The sequence below is a fragment of the Hippichthys cyanospilos genome, chromosome 6 (genome assembly GCF_059441005.1).
Source record: "Hippichthys cyanospilos isolate Australia breed blue-spotted pipefish chromosome 6, RoL_Hcya_1.0, whole genome shotgun sequence".
Classification (NCBI taxonomy): domain Eukaryota; kingdom Metazoa; phylum Chordata; class Actinopteri; order Syngnathiformes; family Syngnathidae; genus Hippichthys; species Hippichthys cyanospilos.
Window position 1 is genome coordinate 14,421,111 of NC_142374.1, and position 24,553 is coordinate 14,445,663.

At 39.0% G+C, this 24,553-nt stretch overlaps 4 protein-coding genes across 4 annotated transcripts in view; 2 read left to right on the forward strand and 2 right to left on the reverse strand.

The window, feature by feature from the left end:
* The window catches only part of cacna2d1 (calcium voltage-gated channel auxiliary subunit alpha2delta 1), an 84,488-nt gene extending 82,981 nt beyond the window's left edge, over positions 1–1,507 (reverse strand). The window contains exon 1 of the mRNA XM_088416343.1: positions 1,182–1,507. Coding sequence (XP_088272469.1) covers positions 1,182–1,270 — 89 coding nt within the window. The 5' untranslated portion in view covers positions 1,271–1,507. The remainder of the gene's footprint in view (positions 1–1,181) is intronic.
* LOC148422302 (L-rhamnose-binding lectin CSL3-like) lies at positions 1,368–23,445 on the forward strand (the record flags this gene model as incomplete). The annotated part of the gene is made up of 9 exons (XM_088416608.1): positions 1,368–1,467; positions 21,994–22,029; positions 22,100–22,150; positions 22,234–22,372; positions 22,442–22,557; positions 22,801–22,851; positions 22,965–23,088; positions 23,174–23,263; positions 23,373–23,445. Coding segments are annotated over 9 exons (780 nt in total), but the record flags the coding sequence as incomplete, so codon positions are not given.
* Positions 7,845–9,503, forward strand: LOC148422303 (L-rhamnose-binding lectin CSL3-like). The gene is made up of 9 exons (XM_088416344.1): positions 7,845–7,950; positions 8,022–8,057; positions 8,128–8,178; positions 8,262–8,400; positions 8,470–8,585; positions 8,829–8,879; positions 8,992–9,115; positions 9,198–9,321; positions 9,397–9,503. The coding sequence occupies exons 1-9, from the start codon at positions 7,920–7,922 to the stop codon at positions 9,403–9,405; spliced, it is 681 nt and encodes a 226-aa protein (XP_088272470.1). The 5' UTR covers positions 7,845–7,919; the 3' UTR covers positions 9,406–9,503.
* Positions 13,340–14,624, reverse strand: LOC148422304 (L-rhamnose-binding lectin CSL3-like). Its single transcript, XM_088417880.1, has 7 exons — positions 14,584–14,624; positions 14,362–14,500; positions 14,177–14,292; positions 13,883–13,933; positions 13,646–13,769; positions 13,434–13,557; positions 13,340–13,358 (listed from the first exon to the last, which is right to left on the reverse strand). Exons 1-7 carry the CDS (start codon positions 14,591–14,593, stop codon positions 13,350–13,352), a joined length of 573 nt encoding a protein of 190 aa, XP_088274006.1. The 5' UTR covers positions 14,594–14,624; the 3' UTR covers positions 13,340–13,349.
* Positions 23,446–24,553: the final 1,108 nt, after the last annotated feature.

Consider the following 24,553-nt stretch of genomic DNA (forward strand, 5'->3'; position numbering starts at 1 on the left):
AAGTACAATATGCCAGATTAGCTTGTCGTGGTCTGGTAGGAGTAGGTTTGAATTCAGCATTCCACAAATGGTAGCCTCCGTTCTAAAGGAATGCCCTATCCCTATCCCTATAATAAATATTGAATACCTAACTAATTTAAGCACCAATTCAATTCTATATATCTTAAATAAGCAGAATAATTAAAAATATGCACTCTCCTCTTCCCCAATAAAAAGGGCTATGTTACCGCCATATAAAACTGCTCATCAGTCCGATTGAATATGATTAATTTGGAATGATTATGAATACTTGCCATATCCCTAATAGAGGGGGAAAGGGGAAGGGCAACAAATGGTTGACTTGAGCATCAATTTGGATCTTTAAAAAATGCACTTGATATTGTTAAACTAGTTCTTCAGCCCTGCTATGCAGTTTGTAAAACTCACATAAGCATCAATATGAATCATTAAAATTTGCAATCTATTGGTTTAAAAAGTCCTGGCGACCAGTTCAGGGTGTCCCCTGCCTACTCGCCCAGAGTCAGCTAGGACAGGCACCAGCAAGCCTGCGACCCTTAAGTGGCTTAAGGATAAGTGGCTATAGAAAATTGATGGGTGTTTTAAAAAACAATAAAGCCCTCTTTACCAACAAACACCTTACTCCAAATACTTTATAGTGTACATGATTATTTCGTTCACAAAATAAACCAAGGAATTACAATGATTTATCATTATTGTTGTAATTTGCTTATTTGCTTATTGCTTTTATTTATATAAATGGAATATAATTTTAAACATAAAGCATAGTATGCGTTTCTAACTATAGGAGCCGAGGAATAATGGGCCTCCATAAGGGACGTATTATTTCCAGCACTCTAGATGTGTTATGTATACTTTATAAAGCATAGCGCATATCCCTGAGCCACAATCACAATATCATATTATTTTTTTAATACAGTGGTTGCGGGACAAACCAGTTCAAGAACAACTTGTAGATGATGACAGAAGACACGCGCACGCACACGAAAGGTGGGTGACATCCTCCCATCCCACGCGCGCATATTGATCGCACAGACAGACAACCCACGCCACGCGAATGCTTCATAAAAACAAATCAAGAGCGTGTTCGCAGGAGGGGCTCCTTGAAGACAAGAGGAGAAGATAAAGAAAGACAGAGCGGATCAATTGGATTAAATACTTACAGGAGCTGGGAGGGAAACTGGGAAGCCCGAGCGGCGCTCAGGAGGAGCAGGACCTGGAACACCCAGGCGTGCGCCCTGCAGGTATCCATCGGAAAACGACGTGTGTGTGAGGGGCGCTCTGGAGGTGGGTGGGGACCGAATGTGGCTCTCCCCGCCGCCGATGAATGAGCGAGAGTGGCGGCGTGACGCTCCGAGTCACTCTCGGTGACTCCTCGGTTCTCGCTGTTGGAAAGCTTGAACGCTTCTAATCTGGTCAGAGCGACAGCAGACGGCACCGAGAGGACAGGTAGCGCCGGAGCCCCTCCTCCTCCCGATGGATGAACGCCTCTCACGCATCTCTCCTATAGAGATGTATGTCTCTCTCTCTCTCTCTCTCTCTCTCTCTCTCTCTCTCTCTCTCTCTCTCTCTCTCTCTCTCTCTCCTTATCTCTACCAATTTCAAACTGTCTCTGTTCCTCACTCACTTGATCTCCCCTTCTCTCAAACTGTCTTTCTGTCATCACAACACATACTTCTAGAGCAGTCGCTATCAAGTGCTCTCCCTATAGTTCACTCATTCACTCTGTCTTTACCCACCTGTCTGTCTGCTTCTCTCTCTCTCTTCCCGATGGATAAACGACCCTCACGCATCTCTCCTACAGAGATGTATGTCTCTCTCTCTCTCTGTCTGTCTCTCTGTCTGTCTCTCTCCCTCTCCCTCTCTCTCTCTCTCTCTCTCTCTCTCTCACTCTCCTCTCTCTCTCGCTCTCTCTCTCGCTCTCTCTCTCTCTCTCTCTCTCTCTCTCTCTCTCTCTCTCTCTCTGTGTCACTCTCTACCAGTCTGGATCACTCGTTCTACTAGTGTCTCTCTTACTTCCCTCCTCTTGCAGTCTTTGTCAGACTAACTTATTCATTTAGCATTTAAACAGCATCTCTTTCTCTTTCTCTCTCTCTCGCTTTCTCTTACACACACACACACACGCGCACACACACACACACACACACACACACACACACACACACACACACACACACACACACACACACACAACAAATGTAGATAGATAGACAGACAGACAGCTCATAACTAGCTCACCAGACATAGACCAACAGACAACTAAACAGATAGCTAAAATGGCAGATAGACAATTCAATCGGGTATAATAATATCAGGTAAAACAACAACTCAAATCAGACCTAATGAATGCAACAACATTATAATGTAATAACTTCACATTAGTAATTAAATACTGCAAATAAGGAGCTGATGCGACAGCAAGTATTCTTTACATTTTTATAAAATGAAGAGTTACATGAGTGCAAATCAAGCATAATCTTCAAGATACCTTCAAAATATTTGAGCGGGTTGGCCAAGTATGGTTCTAAAGAGTCACAATCCAGTTTCCCTCACTCAACACTCCTGATCATAATTAAATGTGTAGGCTAGTTGAAGCATAAAGGGCTAGATTGAGGTTCTCAAGCACCAGACTTGCCACCCCAATATAACATATAACTGATGGACCTGGTCAATGATGTCATTGAGTGTTTTTTGTCATTTGAATTTTGTCATTACCGCCGACCACCAATTTTGCATTAAATACAGAGACTGCCACTGTCAGTCATTCTGTCTTGACTGTCCATCCAGATGTCCCTTTTAGTGTCTCGTTTATTAAGCTACTATCTAGTACTGACCAATGAAGAGTGAAATTTGTGTAATTCAAATAGTGAGGTTCACCTTATTTCACAAGGCGCAGTATTAAACACAAATTGAATTACAATGCCACCAAGGCGCTTGAGTGACAAGATGAAAATGCGAATGCCACATGGGAATAATCATCACTCAAATGACAAAATTGATTTCATGCATAAGACCCACCAACGAAATTTCAAAGCAAAAGAAACCTCCTGTTGCAGTTTATGAAATCAAATTAGTACCAGTGTGGGTGGGTTGCAACCCATCCCTGCTGACATTTGGCAGTATGCACCCTGATCTGATTGCCAGGCAGTTCCAGGGCACATATAGACAAATACGCATTCGCAGTCACATTCACAACTACGGAAAACTGACCATCTTCAGTTAAATTAAACAAGGCTGATTTTGGACTGTGAAAGGAATACCCGGAGACAGCCCACGCAAGCACGAGGATAACGTGTCCAGCAAGCTCAGAAACTGTGAGGCAGATTTGCTAATCATTAGACTCGCCGTGCGACACTAACTCAGGACCTGGTGAACAAAATGCGTTGGATATTACAAGTGATTTGGAATAATCATGCTTTTAAAATTCAGAGAGTGTCAAATATAAAGTGTACAAATACAAGTCAAAGACTTTGAAAGTTTTAAATAAATGCTATTAAAAAAGGATTAAAGAGAATTGAGACATTGAAAATGACCTTTCAACAACAATTATGAAACCTTTGGAATAAGTAAGAAGAAAAAAATTATATGTAATTCCTTCATCAATGCTAATGTGTCCGATGAGCAGAGAGGACACAAAAGTGGAAAAATAGAAGTCTTAATACACAAAACTCCAATATAACCACAGAAAGAAAGTAGACTCGGAAACTAAAGCTTGACTGGATCTTGTGATAACGCTGTAAACTAGAGCTTGACTAGATCTTGTGATAACACTGTAAAAGAGAGCGTCGCACTTCGTAAATACTGTCAAAGCAAACAAAACAAGGAATGCAACGCTAAGGCAACCGATGTATATAAAAAAAAAGTCACAACCAGCCACAATTTTAAATACAGAACCCTATATGGAAACAATGATGAATACATAAATTAGGGATGGCCAGTAACTCAAATTAACTTGATTAATTTGTCATTTCAAAAGTTGAAAATTTGAAAAAAAATAAAAATAAAATGAATAAAAAAACAATAAATAATTACTACAATTTTGCATACGTCTCATCGACGGTACAGTTACCATAGGCATGGTTTTGCACATTTGTGCCCCCGCACCTGCATTTCAGATCCAGTATTCAAAGAAGCAAAATCAGCCAATGCATTTTTTTTATTTGATTTGATACACCACATTGAGCATGGTAAATGTATTTACTCGTCTCTACTCCTCCCAAAATGCACACAATGAACAGCAGGAAAATGATGCCCCTGTGTGCGCCAGATAGTGGATCAGTTTCCACATCTGTTTGCGTGCGCAATCCAGTCTGAACCCATTACTTTCCTACTTTGTGTGTTTCCCGTGGAATTCTCAGTGGATTTGCATCATATTGCGCTAACTTGATATTTTCTGTTGGCACTTCTGAATTAGACGAACATCAGCATTTTGATTGGGGGAAATTGGACATGGTGTGTGTGCGTGTGTGTGATGCAGCCCTGGAGCTGGGGAGTGCGGCAGCACAGGCAGGATGCTCAGGGACTTGGTTATCAATGGTTGCCAGGCAACCACACACCATCTCTGGTGTCCTCTCACCCTCCTCCTCGTCCTCCTCTTCTTGTTCCCCCCTTCCCTTCCCTTCCCTTCCCTTCCCTTCCCTTCCCTTCCCTTCTCTCTCCGCTGTGTGTCTCCCCTCCCAGCAAACACGGTTGCATTCATCTCATCGTCTCGTCTGTTCTCCAAATTATGCCAAGATACCTTTTCAGACACTTCCCAGACTGCTCCGGGACGAGGGTAGCGAAGACAAGAATGGTCGCTTCAGGAGAGGGTGTTCGGCGTGTGCAGCGATATAATAGCGAGGAAAAAGTGAAGACAGGCTCCCTCGGCAGATATTCATTACTTTTTTTTTCTTATTAACAAGGAAACATATCAGTACATCCTGAATAATAGGTGTCAGACTCATGCCAGCAACACCTTTTATTTCGAATACAACGAGGCTTTGACAATAGAGCTCCTAAAATCTGGAAGGACTTACAAATGTGATCATGGTAATCTTTTCACAGCTCTTGATGGGATTCTTGCATTTAAAGGAGACATTTTTGGGTTTTTTTCAGCATTTAAAACACTTCTAAATTTTTTCAATGTGCCCCATGGATAAAAGATTACCACACATTTTAACTCTGTTTTGGGAGGGCATTGCTGAGAAAAGGCCAGTGCCAGGGGCTCGCTACATGGCGAGAGGTCACTTCAAGCCCGACGTGGGACAAAGACATAGTAATAAAGAAATTGGATTGTAATTTTATTCATGGAGGCATCACTTCACCACCAAGCAGCGATTTTACACTTTGTGGCAAATAACATCAACAAACATACTTGGAAGCTAGGGATGAAAAGAGTCCTCTAGCAATTCAAGTACCTTGCTTCACAAATTGCTCGAGGCGTTTTTTTTTTTCCTTGCCCCGGATACCACCTTATTAGTGTACACATCAGAGATGCCGTCTTGCTGCAAAAAAATGTTAATACTCTGCTTGACTGGTAAACAGAAAGCCAACTTCAAAATAAACCTTATGAAATAATATAATCACACAAATCCTTTTGTTTTGAAGTGTTTCCAGGACCGTGTCGTGACGTAACTGCTTGACGTGTCTTTCTAATACAAATGTTGTTCCGGAAGTCCTATTTAAACATTACATTTATCTAAAATCACGTTATGTTGACTTTGACGTACAGCATCCATTGCCAGTTTTACCAGTGACTCAAGCACCATTACTCAAAAGTTATTTTTTCTGTCAGCAAATTTGTCTCAAAGGTCAAAATGTGTGGCCAGAAATTTGGAGGTTGTGAAGGAATTTAAATTAAAAAAAAAAAGAAAAGAAAAATGAAACCACTGCCACGGACATTACACAACCACAGTACAATCAGAGAAAAAACTAAAACAAAACTTGACCAAATATATGCCCACTGTATGCAAATTTTGCTGTGTCACCATTTGTCAGTTTCAGAAGGGTTCGCTCACAGACAAAAGATTTACATCCTTTTTTTACTTTGTGTTTGAGCAAGCTCTTCAGAGAATGTGTACGGCTTTTAGATGATTTGCATTTTTGTGGTTCCTTTAATTGAGTAACTTTTACGCTTCATATAGCATACTCTCCCATAGGCCAACGTTGATGGGATAACCATATAATCGATATGTCACCCCTTAATATACAATTTAATTTCTTGATGCCTCTTCAGGGACCCATCGTGAGAAAATCAGCATACGTGAAGGCTTATTTGATGTACTTTCTTATTAGGAAATACTCCCCTCTAAAGGCCATGCATAGGCATCACAAGACTTTGTTGGGCCTGTAGAGTAGTGGTTCTCACCCTTTTTTCAGTGACGTATCCCCTGTGAAATATCTTTTCAGCCAGACACCCCAGTGCAAAGCATTTTTCGATTGGAAAAAAAGACTTAAACATGCAATCAGTGTCTGATGTTTTAAACGTTAGACCTTTTCAAACTTCATTTGTTTTGGTCAACAAAAACATAATCAGCCTAAAGTATCCTCTTTTGGATCATATGAAAAAAGAAATAACCATTATCAATAAATATTTTCCACAAAAAAATAATAAGAAATATCAGATCTGTTCTCAAAAAAGATATATAAATATATGTTTTCCCACGGAAAAATATTAAACAGAAAGTGTTCTGTTTTGGGGTTTCGAGATCTGTAATCAATTATTTCAAAATATTTATCACAAAAAAAATGAACATAAAATGTCGGATCTGTTCTCAAAAAGAAATAACTATGACAAAATATTTGTCCACGGAAAAATATTTAACATAAAGCGTCCGGTTGTGGGATTACAGAACAGTAGAGATCTCTTCACAAAAAGAAATCATTAACTTAATGATTAATAAAAGAAAATAAGCAACATAAAGTGTCAGATCTGTTCTCGAAAATGATAAATTATAAATATTTGTCCACAAGAAAATATTCAACTTAAAGTGTCCCCCTTTTGGATCATACTAGAGATGTGTTCAAAAAAATAAATCATTAACTTTACAGGTAATGAGGAGTGACACGTGACAAGTTGGGTCAAACCATTCTAGGATAGGGAAGTGTCTGAGTTTTTAAAATAATGACATTGAATAACTTACTGAACATAAAATTTAAATCATGAACTTGGATTTTCCTGAAACAATTAATTCAACTTTTCTAACTGAAGTTACTTGGGGGTGCTAGTACACCCATTTGAGAACTACTGACAAAAAAAAAAGAAAAAAGAAAACAAGATGAATCAGCAATATTGGATTATTCAAGCCTGTGTTCTCAAATTCAAAAGTTCATCATTTATGGTTTGTGTGGTTCGTTTGGGACCCAGTTTAGTCCAAGGAAGGAGAGTGACAACAAATGTTGTCATTCAAACCCTCAAGAAAGGGATACCCATCCCCTGACTGTCAGTCCAAGCCGCTTCACCACAATTGAGCATGCATCAATCCACGTCACATCTTGAAGACACTTTTAAGGGATTTTTAAATGTTATATATATATATATATATATATTACACTGAAAAATTGTCCTACATTCAAGGTCAATATAATACAGGCTATGTACCTATTCTCATTTGTGACTAATTTGTCACTTAAGGTTCTAATAAAAATGCTTCCGATACACCTCAAGGGAAAAAGTGGCTCCATGACTGTATTTTGTGTAAATACAGTCAAATAACTGTCAAGAACATTTCCTAAAAAACAATGGACGACATTTTATGTGGTCTGTATGAATCATTTTTCAATATTTGCCAAACATGTTTTTACAATATTTGCTTTTTCCACCTTGTTTGCCTACCATTTTGAACATGCATGCCTCAGTAAGTAAACTGGACACAACATATAAATAAGACAAAGTCTAACCATCCCTCATTTCAACTGGCGAGATGTTCTTCATTAAGTGGAGTATCGTTTCTTGTGAGTATTCAGATGAGGACTGGAAAATCATATTGTCTATCATGTCAATGCATGTCTATTTTGTCCTGTAGTTGTGGTTGCAGCATGGTGTTGGACATCAGCTGCAGGTAATGGTTTCTACAGAAATCCCAATAATGGTGTAAAATTCTGCAAATAACCGAAGTATCCTTTCTGCAGAGACTTTGGTAGATGTGGCATGCCCGGGAGTCAACCCTGAGTTGAAGTGTCGTAAGTGTCCTCACTGCTCACATTGCTGTCCTGCTAAATGTAACGGTGTCCGTGTGATACGATATATACTTTGTGGCTTTTAGCTGATGGATCCAGAATAAGAGTCACGACTGTAGAATACGGTTTGAAAGATGATGCTGACTGCTCTGCTCGCCAGATGGCTGCCAAAGTCTCAAAAGACAAGGGTTTTCATCCAATTTTTGTCTCTTGGGTGAAATCGATGTAAGTCATTTGATATGTTACTAGGTGTGACCTAATCTTTGCTACAAAATACCTCTCCTTATCCCACAGCTGTGATAAAGAAAAGCAGTGCCGCCTGGCAAAGGCCAATGCAACTATGTTCGTCGAAAACTGGTCACCTGACAACTTCCTCCAGATCTCCTACACGTGTGAAGAAGAACCCGCAGGTACAAACCTCGCACTGCCTGAAGAAATTAAGGTCACAAACTCTAGTACCGGTAATTTTTTGGCTTTGACAAGCCGTGCTGCTGTAGTCAGTTGAATGCGTGATCTGCACAATGGCCTCACAGTTCAGAGGTCATGGGCTCGCATCAGGGCTCCTGGAATTCTTCTGTGTTTCTCTATGTGGCCTTTGAAAGAAAAACACCCCTGGTATTTATTGTCATTAAAATTTGAAAATGCTTTCATAGGACTAATGACTGAGGTCATTTGTGAAGGTGATTCTAGAACTATCGGATGTGGTAAGTGAGCGTCGTTCACCTCAACCCTTGATGTTCATTTTAAAATCTAAGGATATTTTCCAAAAAAAAGTGTTGTGAAATGTTCATCTTTTGATTTTTATGTTAATCTCAGAGAGTGGAACATTGGTGATCCTGAAAGCGAAGTATGGCCGTCTGGATGCAAACACCTGCACTAACGAATCATCAATTTATACTTTCTGTAATAGTCCCTCAGCTATGATTAGAGTTCTGAGTTGGTACGTGTCCATCCAATGCAAATGGTTTCAGATGTTTATGATTTTGTTTTTCATTTGAGGGGTCATTTGAATGTTTTAACAGGTGTTACAAGGATGGGCCTAGTTCCGCATGCACCCTGGACGCATGTGACTACGCTTTAGGGAAGCCAGTGTTTTGCGATCATCTTCCAAAGTATCTCTCTGTGGAATATGTTTGCAATCCTGTGGTAAATGAATGAATGAATTTCGTTTCATATGTGTGTGACAGTTAGCGTCTCTAAATTGCCATTTTTCTTTGATAGGGTATGTAGGCACCCACCAGAGGTCGGACAGGAGCAGCAACCAATCGAGACTCTGCTCTCATTCTGTGATGCTGATTTAGAATGGAAATAAAAGGAATATGCATGTATATATGAATATAACATGTGTGCTAAACATGTGGGTTAAACAAAAACGGCGTCTCCCTCCTACTACTGCTGGATCTACAGATTCTTACAAACATAGCTAACAAACACAGCTAACAAGCACTGCTAACACTATTTTTAACAGTTCCTGGTGGCGTTTTCTGGCGGTGGGATGACAAGGAGAGAGAAAGAGTTTGGTCTGTGGGCTGTTTAAACAGGGCGGCAAATCAGGAGAGCCAGCCAATGGGATGACACCACCTGCACACAATTGACACACTCCAACCAAAACGCACTCACACACACGCACACACACAAACAAAGGAGAACACAGCAGAACACATACAAAAACTACATATGACCCACGGGTCATAACAATGGAAGTGTGGAATTGCCAAAGTGAGAAACATTCTTGGCGGTCCAACTAATTTTATCAAATTTAAATTTGAACATACTTGTAAGCTAAATGTTAAAATCGATAATTGTCCACATAATGCCATAGGGTACTGACTTGTGCATGTTCCAATTTTTTTTCATTCAGTCTTCATTATATCAATACAATCAAAAATTGTTTTATTGGTGCATGGGTGCTGCCAGACCCATCACTACTGCCCGGCGACTACTCCTGCCCACTCGTGTTTCGACCCCGCTTGGCCCTGACTACCTGCCTGCCAGATGCTTCGGTAAGAAGACTTGTTCCACTTGCCTATCCACGCTTCCGCCAGTGCTCCATGACAAACAATCCACCCGAGCTCCCTTCAGCCTGCAAGCCTCTTGCCTCTCACGCCCATAGGCATAAGCCAGACATTTCTTTACAATAAATAAAGAGACTGTCAACACTTAGCTGTCTGCTCCTGGGACTGCTCTCTCATCCCCTGACAGTAAACAACCATCTTTTAACCATCTTGGGCAGTTTGCGCCTAAGCAGACGCTTTCTAGCCACATTTATTGGTTGCAAAATGTACTGTCAAGTTTAAATTCGGTTGTAACAACTGATACTGCAATGACTACAGATCAATGCTTTAATTGCACCACTACACGATATCTTGGTGTGGTATGTTTTTAAATGCGACGATGCCACTTTTTATCTTGCAATGACTTTAAATCTCATTTTGTCTTTTTTTCTTGTAGGTGACCCTAATATGCCATTGAATGTGGTAAATTATGGCATTATATTTGTGCCACAATCACGCGCAAGCGGAAAAAAATTTTGAGCGCCCTTTCCAGCTGAACACAGGGCAAATAAGAGTGCGTCAACGGATAGCGTACAAGCAATCTCATTGGATACCAAGCTGTCAATCAAAGTGCTTTTACAAGCTCTGATTGGCTGGTTTTGTGGCACAAACGTAACGTGTGAGCAGAACTGAGCGAGCGCAGAGGACGACTCAGGCGAGTGAGAGCTCAATATTGAGCAAACGCAATGTTGAGCAAGGGGGGGAGGAGTATCGCGAGCGAGAGCGAGAGAGGGCTACCCCGAGCGAGCAAAACGGAATTTTGAGCGAGCAATTTCTATTTCTTTGTTCAAAATCCATCCACACGCGCTCAAACTCTTATCATTACGCGCTCAATTGTTTTTTTTCTTGCGCTCAAAATCTGTTTGCGTTCGCTCAGTTTGATTTTCTCCGCTCAAATTTTTTTTCCACGCACTTGGAATTTTGGCACAAATATAACGCCATATTAAATATGTGTATTTTATTTTATTTAGTTATTCTGTGCGCAATTTATTTTATTTAGTTTTATCATTGCGTTTTGAAGAAACTATTTTAACCAGGGCAGAAATTCCGTCAAAAGCACAAAGCTCATATCAGACATTCAAATTTTTGTATGAATTTTGCACATTTGGACATTTTGAGTCCAAAAACTTTATCATATTGATCAACATAAATAAGTGGTCTATTTTCAGGGTTGTGGAGGTACAGCGTTCGGTTTGGCGTACCAAAAGGAACAGAACCAGAGTAATAAAGGTGCAGGTCACTTTGTGTCTCTGTCACAGGTGTCAAACTCTTATCCTGGAGGGCCACTATCCTACGTGTTTTAGATGTTTCCTTTTGAACCGCACCTGATTCAGATGATTCTGAGTCGGGTGTCGCAATTCAGGAGCCGGGGGTTTGGAGTGGGAAGTCATGAATCACTAAAAATGTCGTTATTCCCATGAAACATATTTGAAAACACATGTTTGACTCATGAAATGAAAAACCAAATCACTCTGTATTTGTAATATAGTCTCTTCTTAATATTTATTATTTTTGACTCATGGAGGGGTGGCTGGGGGTTCTTTTAATTTTTACAGCACATTTTGCATAATGTCTAAACACATCCTGTGTACAATCACAAAACCGTTACAATATTGTTTTTTAGGGTGGAAAAACAAGACCATTTTACAAGCATATTTCTTTACAGTCAGCAGACAGATTAATCTATACATAAGGTCGGACCAAACATGCAACACCCACAACATGGAGACAATTTTTACCCCCTCATTTTTGTTGTACAAATATAGACACACATTTACTGTACATTTACTTTATATCTCTTTTTGACCACTCCTCCTCGCATGCTCATATTCAGACAAAATAAACATTCACTCTGTAGAAAATAAACACTTTATGTACACTGTCAAAGTCACATTCACGCACATGGATGTTATCACAATCAACAGGCAACATAACGAACGGTGAAGAGTCGAACAAGAGAACAGTCATTAAGCGAGAATTTTGCATGGAAACAAAGCTTTCACTTGCTGTACATTTGACTGTCGTTCATGTGTGTGTGGTCGGATTGTGCATTGGCTTTTGTGAGAATCCCAATGTACATTTATTTTTGTTGTTCTTTAAAATTAGCTACATAGACACAGATGAACACACGTCACAATTAAACGTTCTACCGCCACATTTTCAACTCATTCCTGTGCAGAAGTTCTAAAACACATATACGAAGGAAACGATAAAGTGCACAAGCTTACACGCCCATAAATAGATTCAAATCTGTTACAAAATAAAATACTCCTCTCCTTTCGTTTTTTGTTTTAGACCTTATGCTTCAACAAACAGACATTGAATTACTAAAAAAAAAATCAAATGTTGCATAGAAGTACCTCAAAAGAAGCAGAAATAAATGGCACAACGCAACAAATCCTCCATTATTCTCATCTTTATTATTTATTCATGTTTTTTTTGCTTTTAGTGACATCTTGTTCTTAGCCTCCTCGTATATAGTGATATATGCTTAAACATTTTTACATTTTTTGTGTTTTATATTTATATTTTACTTTTTTTTTAATATGTTCACGACTGTATACAAGGTTGACCTGCACTAAAATTAAGCTAGGGGTGTGTTGTTTTTTTTGTTTGTTTTTTTGGTCATAGGCAGTGAAGTAGGCTGGTTCACCATCTTGCGACCGGGTGTAACGCTTTTAAACTCACACACACAGAATGAGTAACCTTGACTTTCTAAGCAATACCGGGAGGGAGTTTTTGATACGCGAAAAAGGAACACTAGTCATCTTCTAGTGTTAGAACATTCCTTGCAACACTGTTACACGTGGACTTGCACAAGTCATTACCCTGTGGCATTATGGGGACAATTACCAATGTTATCATTTAGCTTACAAGTACGTTCAAATTTAAATTTAATAAAATTAGTTGGCCCGCCAAGAATGTTTCTCCACTTTGGCAATTCCACACTTCCATACTTAATGACAAACACGTTGCGATAGTAATTTTCTTGACAGAAAAAAAACAAAACAAAACATCACATATTACTTGCATAATCCTTTTATTTCAATTCTAAATCAGTATCGTGGAATGAGAGCAGTCTCGATTGGTCGCTGCTCCTGTCCGACCTCTGGTGGGTGCCTACATACCCTATCGAAGAAAAATGGCAAATTAGAGACGCTAACTGTCACACACATATGAAACGAAATTCATTCATTCATTTACCACAGGATTGCAAACATATTCCACAGAGAGATACTTTGGAAGATGATCGCAAAACACTGGCTTCCCTAGATTGTAGTCACATGCTTCCAGGGTGCATGCGGAACTAGGCCCATCCTTGTCACACCTGTTAAAACATTCAAATGAGCGCTCAAATGAAAAAAAAAAAAAAAATCACAAACATCTGACACAATTTGCATTGGATGGACACGTACCAATTCAGAACTCTAGTCATAGCTGCGGGACTGTCACAGAGAGTATACGTTGATGGTTCGTTAGTGCAGGTGTTTGCATCCAGACGGCCGTACTTGGCTTTAAGGATATTCAGTTTTCCGGTCTCTGAGATTAACATCAAAATCTCAAGTTGAACATTTCACAACACAATTTTTTTGGAAAATATCCTTAGATTTTAAAACGAAGATCAAGGGTTAAGGTGAACGATGCTCACTTACCACAGCTGATAGTTTTAGATTCGCCTTCACAAATGACCTCGGTCATTAGGCCTATGAAAGCATTTGCAAATTTTAATGACAATAAATACCAGGGTTGTTTTTCTTTCAAAGGCCACATAGAGAAACACAGAAGAATTCCAGGAGCCCTGATGCGAGCCCATGACCTCTGAACTGTGAGGCCATTGTGCAGATCACGCATTCAACTGACTACAGCAGCACGGCTTGTCAAAGCCAAAAAAATACCGGTACTAGAGTTCGTGACCTTAATTTCTTCAGGCTCTGCGAGGTTTTTACCTGCGGGTTCTTCCATACACGTGTAGGAGATCTGGAGGAAGTTGTCAGGTGACCAGTTTTCGACGAACATACTTTCATTGGCACTTGGCAGGCGGCACTGCTTTTCTCTATCACAGCTGTGGGATAAGGAGAGCTTTTTTGTAGCAAAGATTAGTTTATACCTAGTAACATATCAAATGACTTACATAGATTTCACCCAAGGGAAGAAAAATGGATGCAAGCCTCTGTCTTTTGAGACTTTGGCAGGCATCTGGCGATCAGAGCAGTCGGCATCGTCCTTCAAACCGTATTCTACATCCGTGACTTTTATTCTGGATCCATCAGCTAAAAGCCACAAAGTATATATCGTATCACACGGACACCGTTACATTTAGCAAGAGAGCAATGTGTGCAGTGAGGACACTTACGACACTCCATCTCAGGGTTGACTCCCGGGCACGCCACATCTACCAAAGTCTCTGCAGAAAGGATACTTCGGTTATTTGCAGGATTTTACACCAACATTGGGATTTCTGTAGAAACCATTACCTGCAGCCGATGTCCAACACCATGCTGCAACCACAACTACAAGACGGAAGATAGACATGCATTGACATGATAGACAATACGATTTTCCGGTCCTCGTCTGAATACTCACAAGAAACGACACTCCACTTAATGAAGAACATCTTGCCGGTTGAAATGAGGGATGGTTAGACTTCGTCTTATTTATATGTTGTGTTACTGAGGCATGCATGTTCAAAGTGGTAGGCAAACAAGGTGGAAAAAGCAAATGTTGTAAAAACGTGTTTGGCAAATATTGAAAAATACTTCACAGAGACCACATAAAATGTCTTCAATTGTTTGTTTGAGGAAATGTTCTTTTCAGTTTGTGCAAATACAGTCATGAAGCCACTTCTTCCTTTGAGGTGTATTGAATCCATTTTTATTAGAACCTTAAGTGACAAATTAGTCACGAATGAAAAGACGTACATAGCCTGTATAATATAGACCTTGAAAGTCGCACAATTTTTCAGTGTGATATTTATCCAAAAAAAAAAATCCCTCAAAAGTGTCTCCAAGACATGACGTGGATTGACGCTCGCTTAATTGTGGTGAAGCGGCTTGGACTGGCCGTCGGGGAATGCGTATCATTGTCGTGAGGGTGTGAATGAGAACGCTTATGTTGTCACTCTCTTTCCTTGGACTAATTAAGCTGGGTCCCAAACGAACCACACAAACCATAACTGATGTACTTTTGAGGACACAGGCTTGAATAAGACAACATTGCTGAGTCATCTTGTCTTTGTTTTGTCAGTGGTTCTCAAATGGCGGTACTAGGACCCCCCTTTGACTTAATTAACCCCCTTAATTTACCCCCAAGTAACTTCAGGGGGTACTTCTGATTTTAAATATAACAAAGATCTGAACCTTTTTTTTTAAAATAATTGTTGAATTAATTGTTTCAGGAAAATCCAAGTTCATGATTTAAATTTTATGTTCAGTAAGTTATTCAATTTCATTATTGAAAAAAAGTCAGATTCTTCCCTATCCTAGAACGGTTCGACCCAACTCCTCATTACCTGTCAAGTTATTGATTTATTTTTATGAACGCATCTCTAGTATGATCCCAAAGGGGGACAGTTTAAGTTGAATATTTTCCTGTGGACCGATAGGGTTTTATATTGATTTCTTTTTGAGAACAGATCTGAAACTTTATGTTGATTATTTTCTGGGGGACGAATATTTATTAATCATTAAGTTAATTATTTAGTTTTTTGAAGAGATCTCTAATCCCACAACCGGATGCTTAATGTTGAATATTTTTCTGTGGACAAATATTTTGTCATAATTATTTCTTTTTGAGAACAGAGCTGACACTTTGTGTTGATTATTTTTTTCTGAACAAATTTATTTTTTTAACAATTAAGTTCATTATGTATTTTTGTGAACATATCTCGATTGTAACCCCCAAACAGGACGCTTTCTGTTTAATATTTATCTGTGGAAAAAAAAAAAAATATATATATATAATTATTTCTTTTTAAAAACAGATTTTACAATTTATGTTGATCATTTTCTAAGGGACTAATCGTTATTAATCATTAAGTTAATTATTTATTTTTGTGAAGAAATTTCTACTGTACTGTCATCCTGTAACCGGATGCTTTATGTTGAATAGTTTTCTGTGGACAAACATTTTGTCATAATTAGTTGCTTTTGAGAACAGATCTGACACTTTATATTGATCATTTTTTGTGAACAAATATATTAAAATGATTAAGTTAATTATTTATTTTTCTGAACAGATCTCAATTGTAACCCCAAAACAGGACGCTTTCTGTTAACTGTTTTTCCATGGAAAAACATACATGTATATATATATATATATATATATATATATATGTGTATATATATATATATATATATATATATATATATATATATATATATATATATATATATATATATATATATATATATATTATTTTGAGAACTGGTCTGATACTTTTTATCGATTAAATTTTTGTGGAAAAAATATTTTTTTATTGAGAACATCAAATCGACTTTTTCGTATGCTGATTTTCTCATGACGGGTCCCTGAAGAAGGCATCAAGAAATTAAATTGTTTATTAAAGGGTGACATATCGATGATATGGTTATCCCATCATCGTCGGCCGAGGGGAGAGTATGCTATATGAAGCGTAAAAGTTACTCAATTAAAGGAGCCACAAAAAAGCAAATCATTTAACAGCTTGTACACATTCTCTGAACAGCTTGCTCAAACAGAATGAAAAACGGATGTAAGTCTTTTGGCTGTGAGCCAACCCTTCTGAAACTGACAAATGTTGACACTGCAAAATTTGCATAGCGTGGGCATTTATTTGGTAAAATTTTGTTTTAATTTTTTTCTCCGATGGTATTGTGGGTTTGTAATATCTGTGGCAGTGGTATCATTTTTTATTATTATTTAATTTTATTTTTAATATAAATGTAGTCTCTGCTTCGCAGCACATTACTTTCTTCTTCTTCTTCCTTCTCCTCCTCCTCCTTCACATCCTCCAAATTTCTGGCCACAAATTTTGACCTTTGAGACAAATTTGCTGACAGAAAAAAGAACTTTTGAGTCACCAAATGTGAAATGTGATCAGTGGAAACAGCAACTGTGTCATCCTGTGAGAATCAAAGTGTGCTAATTCATTTGTGTCCATGACGCCAGCCTTTTATGGAGTACTCAAACGCTCTCTGCTAGTGGCGGATTTATGCTAGACCCAGAGATAATGGTGCTAGAGCCACTGGTAAAACTGGCAATGGATGCTATAAGTCAAAGTCAACGTAACGTGATTTTAGATAGATGTCATGTTTATATATAGGACATCCGGAACAACATTTGTATTAGATAAGTCAAGCTGTTACGTCACAACACGGTCCTGGAAACATTACAAAATAAAAGGATTTGCGTGCTTTAATAAGGTTTATTTTGAAGTTGGCTTTCTGTTTACCTGTAAAGCAGAGTATTAACATTTCTTTGCAGCATGACGGCGTCTCTGATGTGTGCACAAATACCTTGGTATCCGGGGCAAAGAAAACAAAACACCTCGAGCAATTTTTAAACCAAGGTTCTTGAATTGCAAGAAGACCCTTATTTCATCCCTAGCTTCTAAGAAGCAGCGCATCCTCCTATACATTCTTTTTTTTTTTCCATAAAGCAGCCCATTCTGCTCTGTCTGCAGTGCTTATCCATCATCATCGAAGAGATGAGGCCGGTTATACAGATCTACGCAAAGGTCCTTTTAATTAATCAAATTATTCAGCTTGTTTTCCTGGATTCAACTCGTCTAAATAAACAAATAAACAATCAAACCTATGTTACAAAACATTAACCTTTAATAATAACATTGTGCAAGTGCCATTTCCCAGCATACAGTTTCTACAAAACCCTGAAACCAGTGTGGAACGGCAGTCTCTGAAGATGTAAAAATCAACTAAATAAATGAATAAATACATTTATTATAATGTCTTTCAAATATAGAAGCATGTTGTCGCCGTTCTTACAGCTTCTGTACTGCCGTTCTTTGTGTGTGTTTGCATGCCTTTACCATGTGAAATCACCACTCACAAAAAGGCACCACACATATATACACACACGAATTCACGCAAACACACATTCACACACACAAATACATGGGTGTGGCACACAGGCTCCCCACCTGAACCGCTCCTCCCCCAGCCCCCGCACCCTCTATACTCCCACTGCCCTCAACAACTGGCGGTCAAAGCAGGAAACAGCGCCATTGCGAGCCTTCCTGGTGAGGTGTTCTGGGCATGTCCCACAGGTAGGAGGCCCCGGGAACGACCCAGGACACGCTGGAGGGACTATGTCTCTCGACTGGCCTGGGAACGCCAGGGGATCTTCCCGGAGGAGCTGGACGAAGTGGCAGAGGAGTGGGAAGTCTGCGCTTCCCCGCTCAAGCTGCTAGCCCCCACAACCCATCTCCTGAATACTGCGGTGAAGATCGATGGATGGATAGATATCGACAATGTCAATTGCAGGTCGAGGTTCTCTATATTAACTATCAGTCCTGTATACTTAGTTACCTCTAGTAAGTCTATTTTTTTCCTCAGTGGTGAGACTTTTGGCTTGCACAGTATTTGATCATTTATCGGTTGTTTTCTTTCACATCATTCTCACAACATTTGACTAAATGAAGCCACATTTAGTCATATGGGAAAAATCGTGAAAATAAATGAAATAACTTCTCATTCTCTTTAGAACATAGGTAAATAGAAACATGCAGAGTACTTTACACACGTCGACCCACACACATGTGTACATGAATGGCTCCCGATAAAGCGTCAAGTCCCATCAGTCACTGTGAAGAAGCGTTAAAAAGAATTGGTTTGTTCACAGGACGAGTTGTCCTTACCTTTGGAAGGATCAGGGAAGATTCCATGGCTTCTATTTTTGATTACAGAGTTAATGGGTGAATCATAGCTCCCTTCTCCCTGCTCTGGCCCTTGTCCCATACCACGCCCGGGTCCTATCCCAGACCCTGACGGGTGGCCTTGGGTACCGTGCCCCTGCCCGGCTCCAGACCCTGGTGGCCCCTGAACCCTGTGATGTGCTCTATTGTGCTCAATATTCTCACTCTGCTCCTTGAGTGGCAGCTAGTGAGGTGTGTTGTCCAGCTGGGCCGTGGACAGTTAAGACCTGAGGTCAAAAGCAAACATTGCAGAACAAGCCTGAAGAGAATAACTGGCTTTATGAATACAGAGGCGATGACACACTTCATAAAAGGCTGGCGTCATGGACCCAAATGACTTAAGCACACTTTGATTCTCAAAGGCTGACACGGTTGCTGTTTCTACTGATCACATTCCACATTTGGTGACTCAAAAGTTCTTTTTTTCTGTTAGCAAATTTGTCTCAAAGGTCAAAATTTGTGGCCAGAAACTTAGAGGATTACATTCAAGAGACTACATTTAAATTGAAAATAAAATAAAAACATGGAAACCACTGCCACAGATATTGCAAACCCACAGTACCATCAGAAAAAAAAATAAAACAAAATTTTCCAAAAATTGCCCACGGTATGCAAATCTTGCTGTGTCAACATTTGTCAGTTTCAGAAGGCTTTGCTCAGAGCCAAAATATTTGCATCCGTTTTTTACTCTGTGTTTGAGCAAGCTGTTCAGAGAATGTGGACAAACTGTTAAAGGATTTGCTTTTTTGTGGCTCCTTTAATTGAGTAACTTTTACGCTTCATATAGCATACTCTCCCCTCGGCTGACGATGATGGGATAACCATATCATCGATCTGCCACCCCTTAATATACAATTTAATTTCTTGATGCCTCTTCAGGGTCCCGTCATGAGAAAATTAGCATACGTGAAAGCTGATTTGATGTACTTTCTTATTAAGAAATACTCCCCTCTAAAGGCCATGCATAGGCATCACAAGACTTTCTTGGCCCCCTGTGAAATATATTTTCAGCCAAGTACCCCAGTGCAAAGCGTTTTTCGATTGGAAAAAAAAAACAAACAAGACCTAACATGCCATCAGTGTCTGATATTTTAAACTTTAGACCCTTTCAAACTTCATTTGTTTTGGTCAACAACAACAAAAAAAAGACCCTAAAGTATTCTCTTTTGGATCATTTGAAAAAAGAAATAACTTTATAATCAATGAATATTTTTTCCACAAAAATACAATCGATAAAAAGAATTAGACCAGTTCTCAAAAAAAAAAAATACTTATGTATTTTTCCATGGAAAAACATTTAACAGAAAGTGTCCTGTTTTGGGGTTACAATCGAGATCTGTTCAGAAAAATAAATAATTAACTTAATTATTTTAAAATATTTGTTCACAAAAATAATCATTATAAAGTGTCAGATCTGTTCTCAAAAGCAAATAATTACGACGAAATGTTTGTCCAGAGAAAACTATTCAACATATGGGATTACAGTACAGTAAAATATATAATGAACTTAATTATTAAAAAAATACATTTGTTCAGAAAAAAAATAATCAACACAAAGTGTCAGCTCTGTTCTCAAAAAGAAATAATTATGACAAAATATTTGTCCACAGAAAAATATTCAACATTAAGCATCCGGTTGTGGGATTAGAGATCTCTTCAAAAAACTAAATAATTAACTTAATGATTAATAAATATTCGTCCCCCAGAAAATAATCAACATAAAGTTTCAGATCTGTTCTCAAAAAGAAATCAATATAAAACCCTATCGGTCCACAGGAAAATATTCAACTTAAACTGTCCCCCTTTGGGATCATACTAGAGATGCGTTCATAAAAATAAATCAATAACTTGACAGGTAATGAGGAGTTGGGTCGAACCGTTCTAGGATAGGGAAGAATCTGACTTTTTTTCAATAATGAAATTGAATAACTTACTGAACATAAAATTTAAATCATGAACTTGGATTTTCCTGAAACAATTAATTCAACAATTATTTAAAAAAAAAGGTTCAGATCTTTGTTATATTTAAAATCAGAAGTACCCCCTGAAGTTACTTGGGGGTAAATTAAGGGGGTTAATTAAGTCAAAGGGGGGTCCTAGTACCGCCATTTGAGAACCACTGACAAAAAAAAGACAAGATGACTCAGCAATGTTGTCTTAATCAAGCCTGTGTCCTCAAAAGTACATCAGTTATGGTTTGTGTGGTTCGTTTGGGACCCAGCTTAATTAGTCCAAGGAAAGAGAGTGACAACATAAGCGTTCTCATTCACACCCTCACGACAATGATACGCATTCCCCGACGGCCAGTCCAAGCCGCTTCACCACAATTAAGCGAGCGTCAATCCACATCATGTCTTGGAGACACTTTTGAGGGATTTTTTTTTTTTGGATAAATATCACACTGAAAAATTGTGCGACTTTCAAGGTCTATATTATACAGGCTATGTACGTCTTTTCATTCGTGACTAATTTGTCACTTAAGGTTGTAATAAAAATGGATTCAATACACCTCAAAGGAAGAAGTGGCTTCATGACTGTATTTGCACAAACTGAAAAGAACATTTCCTAAAACAAACAATTGAAGACATTTTATGAGGTCTCTGTGAAGTATTTTTCAATATTTGCCGAACACGTTTTTACAACATTTGCTTTTTCCACCTTGTTTGCCTACCACTTTGAACATGCATGCCTCAGTAACACAACATATAAATAAGACGAAGTCTAGCCATCCCTCATTTCAACCGGCGAGATGTTCTTCATTAAGTGGAGTGTCGTTTCTTGTGAGTATTCAGACGAGGACCGGAAAATCGTATTGTCTATCATGTCAATGCATGTCTATCTTCCGTCCTGTAGTTGTGGTTGCAGCATGGTGTTGGACATCGGCTGCAGGTAATGGTTTCTACAGAAATCCCAATGTTGGTGTAAAATCCTGCAAATAACCGAAGTATCCTTTCTGCAGAGACTTTGGTAGATGTGGCGTGCCCGGGAGTCAACCCTGAGATGGAGTGTCGTAAGTGTCCTCACTGCTCACATTGCTCTCTTGCTAAATGTAACGGTGTCCGTGTGATACGATATATACTTTGTGGCTTTTAGCTGATGGATCCAGAATAAAAGTCACGGATGTAGAATACGGTTTGAAGGACGATGCCGACTGCTCTGATCGCCAGATGCCTGCCGAAGTCTCAAAAGACAGAGGCTTGCATCCATTTTTCTTCCCTTGGGTGAAATCTATGTAAGTCATTTGATATGTTACTAGTTATAAACTAATCTTTGCTACAAAAAAGCTCTCCTTATCCCACAGCTGTGATAGAGAAAAGCAGTGCCGCCTGCCAAGTGCCAATGAAAGTATGTTCGTCGAAAACTGGTCACCTGACAACTTCCTCCAGATCTCCTACACGTGTATGGAAGAACCCGCAGGTAAAAACCTCGCAGAGCCTGAAGAAATTAAGGTCACGAACTCTAGTACCGGTATTTTTTTGGCTTTGACAAGCCGTGCTGCTGTAGTCAGTTGAATGCGTGATCTGCACAATGGCCTCACAGTTCAGAGGTCATGGGCTCGCATCAGGGCTCCTGGAATTCTTCTGTGTTTCTCTATGTGGCCTTTGAAAGAAAAACAACCCTGGTATTTATTGTCATTAATATTTGCAAATGCTTTCATAGGCCTAATGACCGAGGTCATTTGTGAAGGCGAATCTAAAACTATCAGCTGTGGTAAGTGAGCATCGTTCACCTTAACCCTTGATGTTCATTTTAAAATCTAAGGATATTTTCCAAAAAAATAGTGTTGTGAAATGTTCAACTTGAGATTTTGATGTTAATCTCAGAGACCGGAAAACTGAATATCCTTAAAGCCAAGTACGGCCGTCTGGATGCGAACACCTGCACTAACGAACCATCAACGTATACTCTCTGTGACAGTCCCGCAGCTATGACTAGAGTTCTGAATTGGTACGTGTCCATCCAATGAAAATTGTGTCAGATGTTTGTGATTTTTTTTTTTTTCAATTGAGCGCTCATTTGAATATTTTAACAGGTGTGACAAGGATGGGCCTAGTTCCGCATGCACCCTGGAAGCATGTGACTACAATCTAGGGAAGCCAGTGTTTTGCGATCATCTTCCAAAGTATCTCTCTGTGGAATATGTTTGCAATCCTGTGGTAAATGAATGAATGAATTTCGTTTCATATGTGTGTGACAGTTAGCGTCTCTAATTTGCCATTTTTCTTCGATAGGGTATGTAGGCACCCACCAGAGGTTGGACAGGAGCAGCGACCAATCGAGACTGCTCTCATTCCACGATACTGATTTAGAATTGAAATAAAAGGATTATGCAAGTAATATGTGATGTTTTGTTTTGTTTTTTTTCTGTCAAGAAAATTACTATCGCAACGTGTTTGTCATTAAGTATGGAAGTGTGGAATTGCCAAAGTGGAGAAACGTTCTTGGCGGGCCAACTAATTTTATCAAATTTAAATTTGAACGTACTTGTAAGCTAAATGATAACATTGGTAATAGTCCACATAATGTTCCAATTTTTTTTCATCCAGTCTACATTATATAAATACAATCAAAAATTGTTTTATTGGTGCATCGGTGCTGTTCGACCCATCACTACTGCCTGGCGACTATTCTTGCCCACTCATGTATCGACCCCGCTTGGCCCTGACTTCCTGCCTGCCAGATGCTTCGGTAAGAAGACCTGTTCCGCTTGCCTATCCATGATTCTGCCAGTGCTCCATAACAAACAATCCACCCGAGCTCCCTTCAGCCTGCAAGCCTCTTGCCTCTCACGCCCATAAGCATAAGCCAGACATTTCTTTACAATAAATAAAGAGACTGTCAACACTTAGCTGTCTGCTCCTGGGACTGCTCTCTCGTCCCCTGACAGTAAAAAAACATCTTTCAACCATTTTGGGCAGTTTGCGCCCAAGCAGACGCTTTCTAGCTACATTTATCGATTGCGAAATGTACTGTCAAGTTTAAATTCGGTTGTAACAACTGATACTGCAATGACTACAGATCAATGCTTTAATTGTACAACGACATTATATCTCGGTGTGGTGTGTTTTTAAATATGACGATGCTACTTTGTATCTTGGTGCAATGACGTTAAATCTCATCTCGTCTTTTTTTTTTTTTCCTGTAGGTGACCCTAATATGCCATTGAATGTGTTACATAGTGTTTTATTTAGCTTTTTTGTGCTAAATAGTGCACAATTTCTTTTATTTAGTTTTTTTATTGCGTTTTGAAGAAACTATTTGGACTAGGGCAGATTTCCTGTCAAAAGCACAAAGCTCACATCAGACATTCAAATTTTTGTATGAATTTTACACATTTGGACATTTTGAGTCCAAAAACTTTATCATATTGATCAACATAAATAAGTTGTCTATTTTTCAGGGTTGTGAAGGT